Here is a 15092-nt window from a genome sequence, read left to right as displayed (position 1 = left end):
CACCCACGTGATTTACCAACTGACCTGCCTACACTGTGATGCATTCTATGTGGGAATGACCAGCAACAAACTGTCCATTCGCATGAATGGACACAGGCAGACAGTGTTTGTTGGTAATGAGGATCACCCTGTGGCTAAACATGCCTTGGTGCACAGCCAGCACATCTTGGCACAGTGTTACACCGTCCGGGTTATCTGGATACTTCCCACCAACACCAACCTATCCGAACTCCGGAGATGGGAACTTGCCCTTCAGTATATCCTCTCTTCTCGTTATCCGCCAGGCCTCAATCTCCGCTAATTTCAAGTTGCCGCCACTCATACCTCACCTGTCTCTCAACAACTTCTTTGCCTCTACTCTTCCACCTCGACTGACATCTCTGCCCAAACTCTTTGTCTTTAAATATGTCTGCTTGTGTCTGTATGTGTGGATGGATATGTGTGTGTGTGCGAGTGTATACCTGTCCTTTTTTCCCCCTAAGGTAAGTCTTTCCGCTCCCGGGATTGGAATGACTCCTTACCCTCTCCCTTAAAACCCACATCCTTTCATCTTTCCCTCTCCTTCCCTCTTTCCTGACGAAGCAACCGTTGGTTGCGAAAGCTAGAATTTTGTGTGTATATTTGTGTTTTTTTGTGTGTCTATCGACCTGCCAGCGCTTTTGTTTGGTAAGTCCCATCATCTTTCTTTTTAGATATATTTTTTCCACGTGGAGTGTTTCCCTCTGTTATATTCATATCATTAATTTGAACCCAACAATGACGTTTGTTATTGTCACTGTTACATTTCGAAGTCTTTTCTGTCGTCTTATTTCCTCCTTCTGTTTTTGCCAGTAGTTTCCCTTTGTATTCACCTTCTCCTTTTTACCGTAATCCACTATACAATTTTATCCCGCCGATAGATACTCAACAATACGTAATAATACGTAACCCACTTCCAAACCATAACCAAAAACTTTTCTCTTCCGCTACTGCTATAAAATCCACCGTTTCCAGTTCACAAACAGTTCCTTTCAGCTATTAAACAACCTTTTCGGCTAGTTTTAATAACTTTTGCTTTATTTCGATTTCCGTTTTTTCACATCACCGACCATTTTTAGCCGCTTCCCACAGGTTTTAACGTTATTATTTCTCCACCAGACAATTGCTAGCCTCATTTCCATAATCTGCCACCACCATACCACTACTTTTAATACATCCTCACGTAGTTTTTTCGAAATTTTCCCGAATTTCTCCACCCTTTAACGTGTTTTGGCGGCAACACAACCACCTAACCTTTATGCACATCGTTTTCTACCTACACTATTTCACCACAGGATCAACATAACCCAGCTCCAACCAACCCCTTTTCGCCTCTTTTCACACCAGATCTCCATTTGCTTTCTACTTCACCTTTATCTCTCCCCACATATTTTTATATTCATTTTCATTTCAGCCTCACGTTACACTTTCGACCTTCTAGTACCATGTCACCCGCACAACACCCCCACAACGACCCCATTAAGTTTTATTTACATTCCCTCCGCAGACATGCCTTCGCCCTAGCCAGATTACGCTCCCATATTCTATTTTCTCAGGCTTGTCTGACATTTGGCATTACCCCCAAAGGCCTCACACTTAAAGTTCCCATCTCTGGCTGCAACCCTTCCTTCCATCAGTCCCTATACCAGTTCCAAACTGAACAATCCATTGCCCTCACCCACCTAATCCTTCACCTACACATCAACTCAGCCAATGAACACACCCGTCAACTCCTATCCTTAATAAAAGTCCTTAATCTTTCCTCTCCCACATCCACACCGGCTGTTCAGAGCATCCTCCTACAGGCCAACCGTAAATTAGAACAGCATGCCACCCTCCACCTCAAAAAACTATCCAATCTCCTGGTTTCCCACCTCCGGAAAGGCAACTCACTCACCCTTCACAACCTTTCCAGCAAACCTCAACCACCTCTCATTGCACACAAACCCAGTCTCTCCCATCTACTCAATCTCCCACTTCCAGCTCCACTCCCTCCAAAACCTCAAAATTCCTTTCAACACAATCTGGAACCACAACACCCTAATTCAGTAGTTAACCTTTCCTCCAAACCTCTCTCCCAATCCGAAACCTCTGTCCTATCCAAAGGCCTCACCTTCAGCCCCACTCCCAGATTCAACCAAACAGCCCTCGTCAAAGATTTACTGTCCTACACCCGTACTCTCTGCTGGAAATATCACTTTGCCACGAAGAAAAATGATCCTAATCCCACTCCTAATGATCCAACTCCCCAAGACACCATCCAAATTGAACCCTGCCTGGAACAGTTCCGTCCTCCGTCACAGCGGGACCCACCTCCTCTTCCTCAAAATCACCCTCTCCAAACCTTCCAGGAATTTCTGACTTCCAGCCTTGCATCTCAATCCTTCTTAAAAAACCTTAATCCTACACCCAACATCACCACTGCTGAAGCCCAGGCTATCCGTGATCTGAAGGCTGACCGATCCATCGTCATTCTTCCGGCGGACAAGGGTTCCACGACCGTGGTACTTGATCGTCGGGAGTATGTGGCTGAGGGACTGCGTCAGCTTTCAGACAACACCACATACAAAGTTTGCCAAGGTAACCCCATTCCCGATGTCCAGGCGGAGCTTCAAGGAATCCTCAGAACCTTAGGCCCCCTGCAAAACCTTTCACCTGACTCCATCAACCTCCTGACCCCACCGACACCCCGCACCCCAACCTTCTACCTTCTTCCTAAAATCCACAAACCCAATCATCCCGGCCGCCCCATTGTAGCTGGTTACCAAGCCCCCACAGAACGTATCTCTGCCTACGTAGATCAACACCTTCAACCCATTACATGCAGTCTCCCATCCTTCATCAAAGACACCAACCACTTCCTTGAACGCCTGGAATCCTTACCCAATCTGTTACCCCCGGAAACCATCCTTGTAACCATTGATGCCACTTCCCTATACACAAATATTCCGCACGTCCAGGGCCTCGCTGCGATGGAGCATTTCCTTTCACGCCGATCACCTGCCACCCTACCTAAAACCTCTTTCCTCATTACCTTAGCCAGCTTCATCCTGACCCACAACTTCTTCACTTTTGAAGGCCAGACATACCAACAATTAAAGGGAACAGCCATGGGTACCAGGATGGCCCCCTCGTACGCCAACCTATTCATGGGTCGCTTAGAGGAAGCCTTCTTGGTTACCCAGGTCTGCCAACCCAAAGTTTGGTACAGATTTATTGATGACATCTTCATGATCTGGACTCACAGTGAAGAAGAACTCCAGAATTTCCTCTCCAACCTCAACTCCTTTGGTTCCATCAGATTCACCTGGTCCTACTCCAAATCCCATGCCACTTTCCTTGACGTTGACCTCCACCTGTCCAATGGCCAACTTCACACGTCCGTCCACATCAAACCCACTAACAAGCAACAGTACCTCCATTATGACAGCTGCCACCCATTCCACATCAAACGGTCCCTTCCCTACAGCCTAGGTCTTCGTGGCAAACGAATCTGCTCCAGTCCGGAATCCCTGAAACATTACACCAACAACCTGACAACAGCTTTCGCATCCCGCAACTACCCTCCCGGCCTGGTACAGAAGCAAATAACCAGAGCCACTTCCTCATCCCCTCAAACCCAGAATCCCCCACAGAACCACCACAAAAGTGCCCCACTTGTGACAGGATACTTTCCGGGACTGGACCAGACTCTGAATGTGGCTCTCCAGCAGGGATACGACTTCCTCAAATCCTGCCCTGAAATGAGATCCATCCTTCATGAAATCCTCCCCACTCCGCCAAGAGTGTCTTTCCGCCGTCCACCTAACCTTCGTAACCTGTTAGTTCATCCCTATGAAATCCCCAAACCACCTTCCCTACCCTCTGGCTCCTATCCTTGTAACCGCCCCCGGTGCAAAACCTGTCCCATGCACCCTCCCACCACCACCTACTCCAGTCCTGTAACCCGGAAGGTGTACACGATCAAAGGCAGAGCCACGTGTGAAAGCACCCACGTGATTTACCAACTGACCTGCCTACACTGTGATGCATTCTATGTGGGAATGACCAGCAACAAACTGTCCATTCGCATGAATGGACACAGGCAGACAGTGTTTGTTGGTAATGAGGATCACCCTGTGGCTAAACATGCCTTGGTGCACAGCCAGCACATCTTGGCACAGTGTTACACCGTCCGGGTTATCTGGATACTTCCCACCAACACCAACCTATCCGAACTCCGGAGATGGGAACTTGCCCTTCAGTATATCCTCTCTTCTCGTTATCCGCCAGGCCTCAATCTCCGCTAATTTCAAGTTGCCGCCACTCATACCTCACCTGTCTCTCAACAACTTCTTTGCCTCTACTCTTCCACCTCGACTGACATCTCTGCCCAAACTCTTTGTCTTTAAATATGTCTGCTTGTGTCTGTATGTGTGGATGGATATGTGTGTGTGTGCGAGTGTATACCTGTCCTTTTTTCCCCCTAAGGTAAGTCTTTCCGCTCCCGGGATTGGAATGACTCCTTACCCTCTCCCTTAAAACCCACATCCTTTCATCTTTCCCTCTCCTTCCCTCTTTCCTGACGAAGCAACCGTTGGTTGCGAAAGCTAGAATTTTGTGTGTATATTTGTGTTTTTTTGTGTGTCTATCGACCTGCCAGCGCTTTTGTTTGGTAAGTCCCATCATCTTTCTTTTTAGATATATTTCAATGTACTTACCTTCTTTTGTAAATTCAATACTGTTCAGTCTTATTCATAAACGACACATTTGACGTAAGAAGTCTTGTAGCAATGACTTCACCATTGGTAGAGTCATCATTAATTTCTGTCCTACCCAGTCAAATGCTGCACTTACTTTTGTTATCCAAAATATGCCTAGGATAAAATCCTCTGTGAGAATAAAAAGATACCCATGTGACCATGATACTCCTTCAATTTCAAAATTAATAAAAGCCTGACTCTTTACTGATTTACTGTGCCTCCCATTAGCACCTCTTGTTTTAATTCCTACTATAGGTAACGCAACAAAATCCTTATTAGTTTTCAGTTTTCTACTTAATGATTCTGATATCCCAGATATTTGACTCCCTGTGTCCACTAAACACTTTCCTTTCCATGATCCTATATGTACATCAATAAACGGACTGGTTACATCAAAGTCAAATTTTTCGTTAACATTCTCATGTAATAAGTCATCTTCAATTTCAATAAATCCATATCTCTTTGTCGTGTCCTTCCTTGTATCATTACTACCATAGTTATATGCTTTTATGCCCCTAATTACATTTTCTTTGGCATGATTACTATTCCTGAATATTTCGTTGAGCCAACTACATTCATTTGTGCTATTGTGTGTCTCTCCTTTATATTTATCTCTTAACATTTGTGCAATGTGATACTCAATTATATGCCACCATTCTGGATACAAAGTTTCACATATATCTAGTGTTGCCTTTCTGAAATTTTCATCATTCTTGGTGGCAATACTGTTAACCCATAAGTTAAACAAAAATTGCTCACTAGCTGACATTTCATCATCTACTTCCCTAATGCTGTTAAGATTACCTGCTGCGCGTGCGCATTGTTGACGAAGGCCTTAATGGCCGAAAGCTATAATTGTGAGTCTTTTTGTTGTGCCAACTGCGACTCAGAATCTCCTCTATATGGTGAGATGGTGAGTAGCAACTTTCCTTCTCATAATATTGTTAATATTGGAAGTGTTTAACTACCAAATAGGCAGTGGTTTATGATCATCCAAACTTTTGCTAATGAGATATAGAGAGACAACCTAAATGTAATCTCTGTGCACTTTGCAATTGGAGGACATCCTGAGTTATACTGCAGTGTTCAACATTTGCCTTGCAGTATTATGTAACATTGCTACAGACTAAAGGACACACAGTGGAGTTCACATTCTCTGATTTTGGTCTCTCTAAGTTATTACATGTGGGTTTGTGAAACATTTAAACCATAAAAGCAGCAGAATTATATTCAAAAATTTTAGAGCACATCATTTTGGCAATATTTATTGAAAATGCAGATGTAATTGCATGCAATGCTTTGCCCTGTGTTTTTCTGTAATGCTTTTGCTTGATAGTTCAGATATCTTTTACATGGCTTAAACTTGATAATTAACATGGGTGTGTGCTCATACCTTTTTTCCATTATCATCAGCCTTTATTTTTGTGCACAATACTCTCAGTAGAATACCAGTATATTAAGTATGTCTAGTACTTGTTTAATTATTCTGTATAAATCAAACCCTAAAATATTAAACATGAAGTATAAACTGCTAACCAAGAATCTGTCATTACCTGTTTACAATTGATACTACCTTACTGACACTTTTGCAGTTGGATTTGGGGATTCATGGAAAGAGTGTTTGACATTGATGGAAACTGATTTGCTTTTTAAGAAATTAAAGGATTCGAGTCATACTGTTGGATAAATGTGATTGTTATTTTGTACAAAGGAGTGTTACAGATTCTGTTGAGAGCAATAGAGATTACATTGATGTTCCACATAATTTTATATGTTCATTTTACTGGTATATAACGGCATAAATAACGTAAAAACCATGCAGTGATGGAAAATTATAAAACCATTATTTTGAGTAATACTTTGTTTTCTAATTTCATACACATGCTTTCAGAATAGGCGTTTGTGTTTTGCTGTAAGTGAAATCACGAATATCTTGAGGCATTTAAAGTATCATATATTTTTTCTGTAGACATAACTGTTGTGCAAAAAAGAAAATTGCCTGAATGCTGAGGGATAACTGAAACAGATATTAGGAATTCTCTCTTACAAAATTTGTTTACTGAAATTGGAAGTTATTACAGTCTTACATAATTACCAAGAGCGAACTAGTGAGAAGTTTAATTAATGTAAACAGTACACAATGTCAACAACAAATAATTACACCTTTGTACTAGGTGGAAGAGATTTATGTTATGATTGTTTTCTAGTCTACACCTGTTGGGTCCCTACAAACAGGACATGAAATAGTGGTATCGCCCAACAGAGATCGCCATGCAACGACCAACAAGGTAATTGAAACTACTGTGAGTTAAATGAAACGCAAATTTTACATAGGTTACTAGTTTTAAAATGTGTACATGCTGTTAAGTTGCTGATACTGTTGCAATTTTTATACATCATTCTCATGTTGATTTCGAAATAACACACATTTTCATATGAAAATATGTTCAAACTCTATTAAAATTACATCACTAATATAAATTCTCTTACACATGTGCACGTACACACAGACATTTAAGCCCCCCCTCCTCCCCCTCTCTCCCCCTCTCCCTCCCCCCTCTCTTCTCCCCCCTCTCATCTCCCCCTCTCTCCCTCCCCCCTCCCCCCTCTCCCCCCTCTCCCCCTCTCTCCCCCCTCTCCCCCTCTCTCTCCCCCTCTCTCTCCCCCTCTCTCTCCCCCTCTCTCTCCCCCTCTCTCCCCCCTCTCTCCCCCCTCTCTCTCCCCATCTCTCTCTCCCCTCTCTCTCCCCCCTCTCTCCCCCCCATCTCTCTCTCCCCTCTCTCTCCCCCCTCTCTCTCCCCCCTCTCTCTCCCCCTCTCTCTCCCCCCTCTCTCTCCCCCCTCTCTCCCCCTCTCTCTCCCCCGTCTCCCCCCTCTCTCTCCCCCTGTCTCCCCCTCTCTCTCCCCCCTCTCTCTCCCCCCTCTCTCTCCCCCCTCTCTCTCCCCCCTCTCTCTCCCCCCTCTCTCTCCCCCCTCTCTCTCCCCACTCTCTCTCCCCCTCTCTCTCCCCCTCTCTCTCCCCTCTCTCTCCCCCCTCTCTCTCCCCCTCTCTCTACCCCTCTCCCCCTCTCTCTCCCCCTCTCTCTCCCCCCCTCTCCCCCCCTCTCCCCCCTCTCTCCCCCCTCTCCCCCCTCTCTCCCCCCTCTCTCCCCCCTCTCTCCCCCCCTCTCCCCCCTCTCTCCCCCCTCTCTCCCCCCCTCTCTGCCCTCTCTCCCCCCTCTCTCCCCCCCTCTCTCCCCCTCTCTCCCCCCTCTCTCTCACCCCTCTCTCTCCCCCCGTCTCTCTCTCCCCCCGTCTCTCGCTCTCCCGTCTCTCTCTCCCCCCTCTCTCCCCCCCGTCTCTCCCCCCTCTCTCCCCCTCTCTCTCCCGTCTCTCTCCCCCCGTCTCTCCCCCCTCTCTCACCCCCCTCTCTCCCCCGTCTCCCCCCTCTCTCCCCCCTCTCTCCCCCTCTCTCTCCCCCCTCTCTCCCTCTCTCCCCCCTCTCCTCCCTCTCTCCCCTCTCTCTCTCCCGTCTCTCTCCCCTCCTCTCTCCCCCCTCTCTCTCCCCCCTCTCTCCCCCCTCTCTCCCCCCTCTCTCCCCCCCTCTCTCCCCCCTCTCTCCCCCCTCTCTCCCCCCTCTCTCCCCCCTCTCTCCCCCATCTCTCCCCCATCTCTCCCCCCTCTCTCCCCTCTCTCTCCCCCCTCCTCTCTCCCCCCTCTCTCTCCCCCCCTCTCTCTCCCCCCTCTCTCTCTCCCCCCTCTCTCTCTCCCCCCTCTCTCTCTCCCCCCTCTCTCTCTCCCCCCTCTCTCTCCCCCCTCTCTCTCCCCCCTCTCTCTCCCCCCCTCTCTCTCCCCCCCTCTCTCTCTCCCCCCTCTCTCTGTCCCACCTCTCTCTGTCCCCCCTCTCTCTGCCCCCCCTCTCTGCCCCCCTCTCTCCCCCCTCCTCTCTCCCCCCTCCTCTCCCCCCCCTCCTCTCTCCCCCCTCCTCTCTCCCCCTCTCTCTCCCCCCTATCTCCCCCCCTCTCCCCCCCTCTCTCTCCCCCCCTCTCTCTCTCCCCCCTCTCTCTCTCCCCCCTCTCTCTGTCCCCCCTCTCTCTGTCCCCCCTCTCTCTGTCCCCCCTCTCTCTGTCCCCCCTCTCTCTGTCCCCCCTCTCTCTGTCCCCCCTCTCTCTGTCCCCCCTCTCTCTGTCCCCCCTCTCTCTGTCCCCCCTCTCTCTGTCCCCCCTCTCTCTGTCCCCCCTCTCTCTGTCCCCCCTCTCTCTGTCCCCCCTCTCTCTGTCCCCCCTCTCTCTGTCCCCCCTCTCTCTGTCCCCCCTCTCTCTGTCCCCCCTCTCTCTGTCCCCTCTCCCCCCTCTCTCTCCCCCCTCTCCCCGCCTATCTCCCCCTTTTCACCCCTTTTTCCCCCTCTCTCCCCCCTCTCTCACCCCTCTCCCCCCTCTCTCTCCCCCCTCTCTCTCCCCCCTCTCTCCCCCTCTCTCACCCCTCTCCCCCCTCTCTCTCCCCCCCTCTCTCTCCCCCCTCTCTCTCCCCCCTCTCTCTCCCCCCTCTCTCTCCCCCCCTCTCTCCCCCCTCTCTCTCACCCCTCTCTCTCCCCCCCTCTCTCTCCCCCCTCTCTCTCCCCTCTCTCTCTCTCCCCCCTCTCTCTCCCCTCTCTCTCTCTCCCCCCTCTCTCCCCCCTCTCTCTCCCCCCCATCTCTCTCTCCCCTCTCTCTCTCCCCTCTCTCTCCCCCCTCTCTCTCCCCCCTCTCTCTCCCCCCTCTCTCTCCCCCCTCTCTCTCCCCCCTCTCTCTCCCCCCTCTCTCTCCCCCCTCTCTCTCCCCCCTCTCTCTCCCCCCTCTCTCTCCCCCCTCTCTCTCCCCCCTCTCTCCCCCTCCCCCTCCCCCCCTTCCTTCCTTGTATTCAGTGTGTATGGAGTAGGAGCAATTGAGTTGATTCATTGTATCCATACTAGAATTACTAAATTTCATGTACTACTGTCCCATTGTTTGACTACCAGATTGACGACTTAATGTGAGGTACTGATGTAAGCACCCCTAGTATTAAAAAAAAAAAACAATTAACTGCTCAAAACATACAAGGCAATAGGTCATGATGGAATTCTGTTTAGGTTTTATAATGAATTTTTTACAGAATTAGATCCTATCCTAACACACATTTATTGAGTATCATAAATCCAGGTCAATTTTGTTTGTACAAGGTGTGCAACATCGCTTCTGCCGTTTGGCAATAGGTGGAGACAACAGTAAGTATCGGTCGAAAGAAAGAGATCGCAGACATCAGGCAGTTAGCTTGGACCTCGGCCAACATAACCTCATTCAAACATTAGTGGATTTGTGTCTGCATCATAAAGTTGTTCTTGATTGAAAACATCAGTTTATGAGCCTAATTCTCATCATTTGCGGGAGGTGTTACTGTTTTGTTTCAATATGAAGAAAACAGCAGCTGAGTCTCATTGAATGCTCTCACGTACTTATGGTAAGGACGCTATTAGTGAAAGAATGTGTTGGCAGTGGTTTCAGCGCTTCGGGAACGTTTATTTTAACGTCGTAGACCGGCATAGTGGTGGAAGAGAGAGTGTTTTCGAAGATGCAGAATTGGAGACATTTGCTGAGTGAAGATTCGCGTCAAACTTGAGAAGAATTGGCACGAATAGTGGGAGTGACACAGCAAGCCATTTCAAAACGTCTCAAGGCCATGGGCATGATTCAGAAAGAAGGATCTTCTGTCTCGCGTGAGCTGAAACCAAGAGACGTTGAACGGCATTTGTGTGTTTGTGAACAGTTGCTTCAGAGGCAAAAATAGAAAGGATTTCTGCATCGCACTGTAACCGGGGTCGAAAAATGGGTTCATTACGATAACCCTAAACGCAAAAAATCATGGGAATATCCCTTCCATGCTTCCACATCGACAGCCAGACCGAATATTCGTGGCTCCAAGATCATACTCTGCATTTGGTGGGACCGGCTTGTCGTCGTGTACTACGAGGTGTTAAAACCAGGTGAAACAATCACAGGTGCTCGTTGTCGAACCCAATTAATGCGTTTGAGTAGAGCTTTAAAAGACGAACGGCCGCAATACGGCGAGAGGCACGAGATAGTGATTTTGCAGCATAACGCTCAACCCCACAGTGCTAAAGAGGTCAAAATGTACTTGGAAATGTTAAAATGGGAAGTCCTACCCCACCCGCCATATTCTCCAGCCATTGCTCCCTCTGACTATCACCTCTTTAGATCAGTGGCACATGGCCTGGCTGACCAACACTTCCGATCTCATGAAGAAGTCACAAATTGGATCGATTCGTGGATTGCTTCAAAAGATGAAAGATTTTTTTGATGCGGGATTCATACACTGCCTGAAAGATGGGTGAAAGTAGTGGCCAGTGATGGAAAATACTTTGAATGATACATGTGTAACCAATTTGTTTAATTAAAGCCTCAAATGTTGGGGAAAAAGTGGCAGAAGCAAAGTTGTACACCCTGTAAAATGGGTATGAGTGGATGCACAGAATTAGAGATGAATATCACTGATATCAGTCTCCTACAGGAGACATCCCTAGAGGAAATGAAGCTTCTCTCAAAATATTTTAACAGATTCAGATAAAGCCATTTGTATGAAACATGACATGCTTTAATATTGCATGATATTGTCACTTCAAAACTGTAATCAAGTCTAAATCTGGAGGTAGGGTTGTCAGCGAAGTACAGCAGTTAACACTGAAAGCACATTTATTATGAACACAAATGTACAGCGAGAACAGATTTGAGCACCTGGATGGAGAATGCTGCTATTTATACGTACATAGAATATTCCTGAATTGTGTCATTTGTATAAACATCAAATATTCCAGAATATACAAACATTCCCAACGTAAGATATTTCAAGAATTTCCCTGAAACAACAAACGTCAAATAGCAAATAATTGCTGGTGGTCAGGTTTGAACTGCCGATGCACAGCATGCCAGCCAGCTATGCTTACCACTTCACCACACTGCAAGCACCACAGCTTGTAGCATTGCTCCCTGTCCTAGAGAAACAGGGACCCACTGTTTCAGAAGTTCTTACCAATGTTATACAGCACTCTGGATCTAGATCTTATCGATGGTCCTCTGGACCACAGCACTGGTCGATCATCGTGTTCTGGCTGTGTTGTCACATCCCTTTCACTATGATAAGCATCAAAGTGAGTCTTCAGTTTTCTTGAACCTCCTATCGATCTGTGCCTCAGGACTGTAGTATGACTACATATGGAGGACATGGACGATGTCTCTTCGGTTTCGTTTTCTTGACGAAGGGTCATAATCCTCAACTTCCTATGCGAGTCTGACAAGAGACAAAGGATACGATACAGCTCAGTGTACCACTTTTGTAAATTTTCTGACAGTCTCACTTCTCACACAGGCTTCAAAATCCATACAAAGTCTTCTGGTCTGTATCTCACTGACCATTGCTTGGTGTTGTAGTGCTCTTGGTCTTTCTCCTGGGCATCCAAGTTCTGTATGACAGCTGCCTTGTTTCTTTGGTCCTGGTGCCTTATTTCTGGGGTCCCGGTGATAATGTGTTCCATGTAGTCACCTCAAGTATCATCTGATTGAAACAGGAACAGTGTATCAATTGTTGTTTCAGCCTCATGACTGTTGAGCAGAAAGATAGGTGTGAAGCCTGTGGTGTTTTACTTTGCTCTGATATTAAAGCATTCTGTGAGGCCATTTGTCTATTAGTTGTAGGGATCTGTCATCCTGTGGGTTCTGTTACAGTGTGGAATTACCTGTGATATTAGCCTCAACTGTAAAAGTTTTCCACAATCGGAGATTATCAAATGTGGTGCTCTGTGCTTCAAAATTACGTCTTCTACAAAGAACTTTCCAATTTTGGGGCACAGCTTTGGTAACAGCATAGTGGGTGAGGTAGTCTGTGCAAGTTGTTATCCGCAGATTTGAACCTCCATAAGAGATTTATCCCATTTGCGCTGCTGCATGCTGGGCACTAAATGCCCTGGTGTTAGCTGCTGCAACACCTGCTTCTGCATTGGCATTTGTAACAGTGGCTTACTAGTGCCTCACAGATAGGTAGAGATGTGGGCAGTGATACTTGTGTCTCTTATGTATCCCAAGTAACTAGATGTTGGAAAATCACAAATACTTTAGAATACCTGGTTGTAGATAAGCTGTCGTGACAAGTTACCATTTCTGCCATATTGCATCACAGTTTGTCATATACAATATTTCATTTACTAATTGCAATTATCCTTTAGTCAGTTCCTCCTCTTTCAAGGCTTCAGTGGTTCTCAGCAGCTGCAATTTTGCCTCTGTTCTGCAACAATGTCACATAATTCAGCGACGACTGAGATTTTGTCCATGCAACTGTGTTCTGCCAAAGGATTCCGTGAAAGGCAGTTAGCGTACTTATGCTTGTGTCCACTTAGAGTGGTAAATGGTGGTCTGTCACATTGACTGGTTTGTCAAATACATCTGGAACTTGGTGATGGCTGAAACAACTGCAAGGCACTCTTTCTGAGTTGTTGAGTAGTTTATTTTGACCTTAGACAGTGCTCTGGAAGTGTAAGCTATTACTTTTTCAGCACCTTCCTGAATTTACACTAGAACTGCATCAATCCCCTAACAACTGGCATCGGTGTGAAGCTCTGTCTCAGGAGAATTGGGAGACTCCCTGTAGTAGCTCTTGTATGGGACATGGCTTGGTACAGAAAATGTATGATTTCCTCTTTATTTTATCTGGATCAAGGCAGATTCCCATCACCATTGAACTAATATTCCAAAGATTTTTATTTCTTGGGTGATGGTGAAGCTCTTTTTTGGATTCAGTCAGAAGCATTCAGTCTAAACATACTTTAGCATGGTTATCCGGTGGCTTAGATGTTCTTCAGAGTCCTTTGATGGAAAAAATGGTGGTGTCATCCAGGTAGCAAAGACACATCATCTGTTTAAGATGCCAGCTTGTCCATCATACGTTCAAAGGTGGCTGGAGTGTTTACACAATCCAAATGGTATAACTTTAAACTCATAGGCTGTTAGGAGAAAATGAAGGCAGGCTTTTTCTGGTCAGCCTTGTCAACCTTGATTTGCCACTAGCCTGGCTGTATGTTCATAATTGAGAAATATGTCCTTCCTCTCAAGAAGTCTAGGGTGTCATCACTGCGTGGCAGTGGATAGGCATCTTTCTTTGCAGTTTTGGTCAATCACAACGAACACATGAAAGGACCAAGGACACTCTGAAGGTTCATTGATGACATTTTGTGGCACCCTTCTCCACCTCCTCCAAGATTGTACGTTGTTCAGTGAGTGCTGGCTAATTGATGGATGATCTGCTGTGTTGCTATGATGTTTTATGATGGTCTGCTTGGTCTGCCTTTTCTCTGGTCCAGATTTGAAAAATCGGAAAATTGAAACAGAATTGTTGTCACTTGGCCAGGCCATATCCTATGGGCAGTTCAATAGTAGCTTCCCCCTATGCGTTGACTGTAATGGTAGCAGAGCACAACTCTTCAACGATAACACCAAGCAGGCCTTCGCTGTACTAGTTTGGCACTTCTTACGTAAATACCTGTAGGGATGAATTGTGGCTGCTTGTGACAGTTAGTAATCCCTAGTTCGCCTTGACCATCTACAATTCTTACAATCGCTGCTGACATTTATGTTCCTTTTGTGAGACTGGGTAACTTTTTCAGTTCACAAAAGTATCACTGTTCAGCTGAGCATGAAGATTGACAACTGGAGCTCACATTGTTGATGATGGTTGGATAACAATATCTTTAAAACCAGACAGCTTCCTAGAGTAATATCTGTTTTGTGTGCTTGCTAGAGTACAAGGGTGTTTCCTATATTGCACCTTCATGTTTGGCATGCTTGATTATTTCAAGGATTGTATAAAAAATTTCAACAATGTGCAACATACAGTTCATTTTTGGCAGCCGTATGATCTAGGTTTTTTTTATTGTTTTATTTTTTTTTAAATTGGAAATTGAGGAAGTAGTTTCATGCTGTTATTAAACATTTTTATATGAAGGATTGCACTACTGCACAGATCAAAACAGAACTGGATGAAGTTCACATGGACTCTGCACAATCAGATCACGGGGTCCTGGATTAGATTCCTGGCTGTATCGGGATTACCTCTGCCCCGGGCACTGGGTGTTCGTGTTGTCCTCATCATCTCATGAACATTTGAGATGTGGTGAGTCTGGAAATGGAAAGGTTGGGAACCTTTACAGGCGCTGATGTTGAGTAACCCACAAACCAACATCATCAGCTTCATAATCATGGAAGACTGTTTACTTTTGGAGTAATGAATTTAAACATAGTCTGAAAAGCACCGAAGATAAAGCGCACTCCAGCTG

At 46.3% G+C, this 15092-nt stretch overlaps 1 protein-coding gene across 2 annotated transcripts in view; it reads left to right on the top strand.

Moving 5' to 3' along the window:
- LOC126198699 (casein kinase I) overlaps positions 1–15092 on the top strand; it is a 349981-nt gene that overhangs the window by 305128 nt on the left and 29761 nt on the right. For both annotated transcript variants that reach the window (XM_049935199.1, XM_049935200.1), the window contains one exon: positions 6968–7048. In XM_049935199.1, coding sequence (XP_049791156.1) covers positions 6968–7048 — 81 coding nt within the window. The remainder of the gene's footprint in view (positions 1–6967; positions 7049–15092) is intronic.

Source organism: Schistocerca nitens, chromosome 8 (assembly GCF_023898315.1).
Source record: "Schistocerca nitens isolate TAMUIC-IGC-003100 chromosome 8, iqSchNite1.1, whole genome shotgun sequence".
Lineage (NCBI taxonomy): Eukaryota > Metazoa > Arthropoda > Insecta > Orthoptera > Acrididae > Schistocerca > Schistocerca nitens.
Note: the sequence above shows the minus strand (reverse complement) of the source record. Positions and strands in the feature narration are given on the sequence as shown.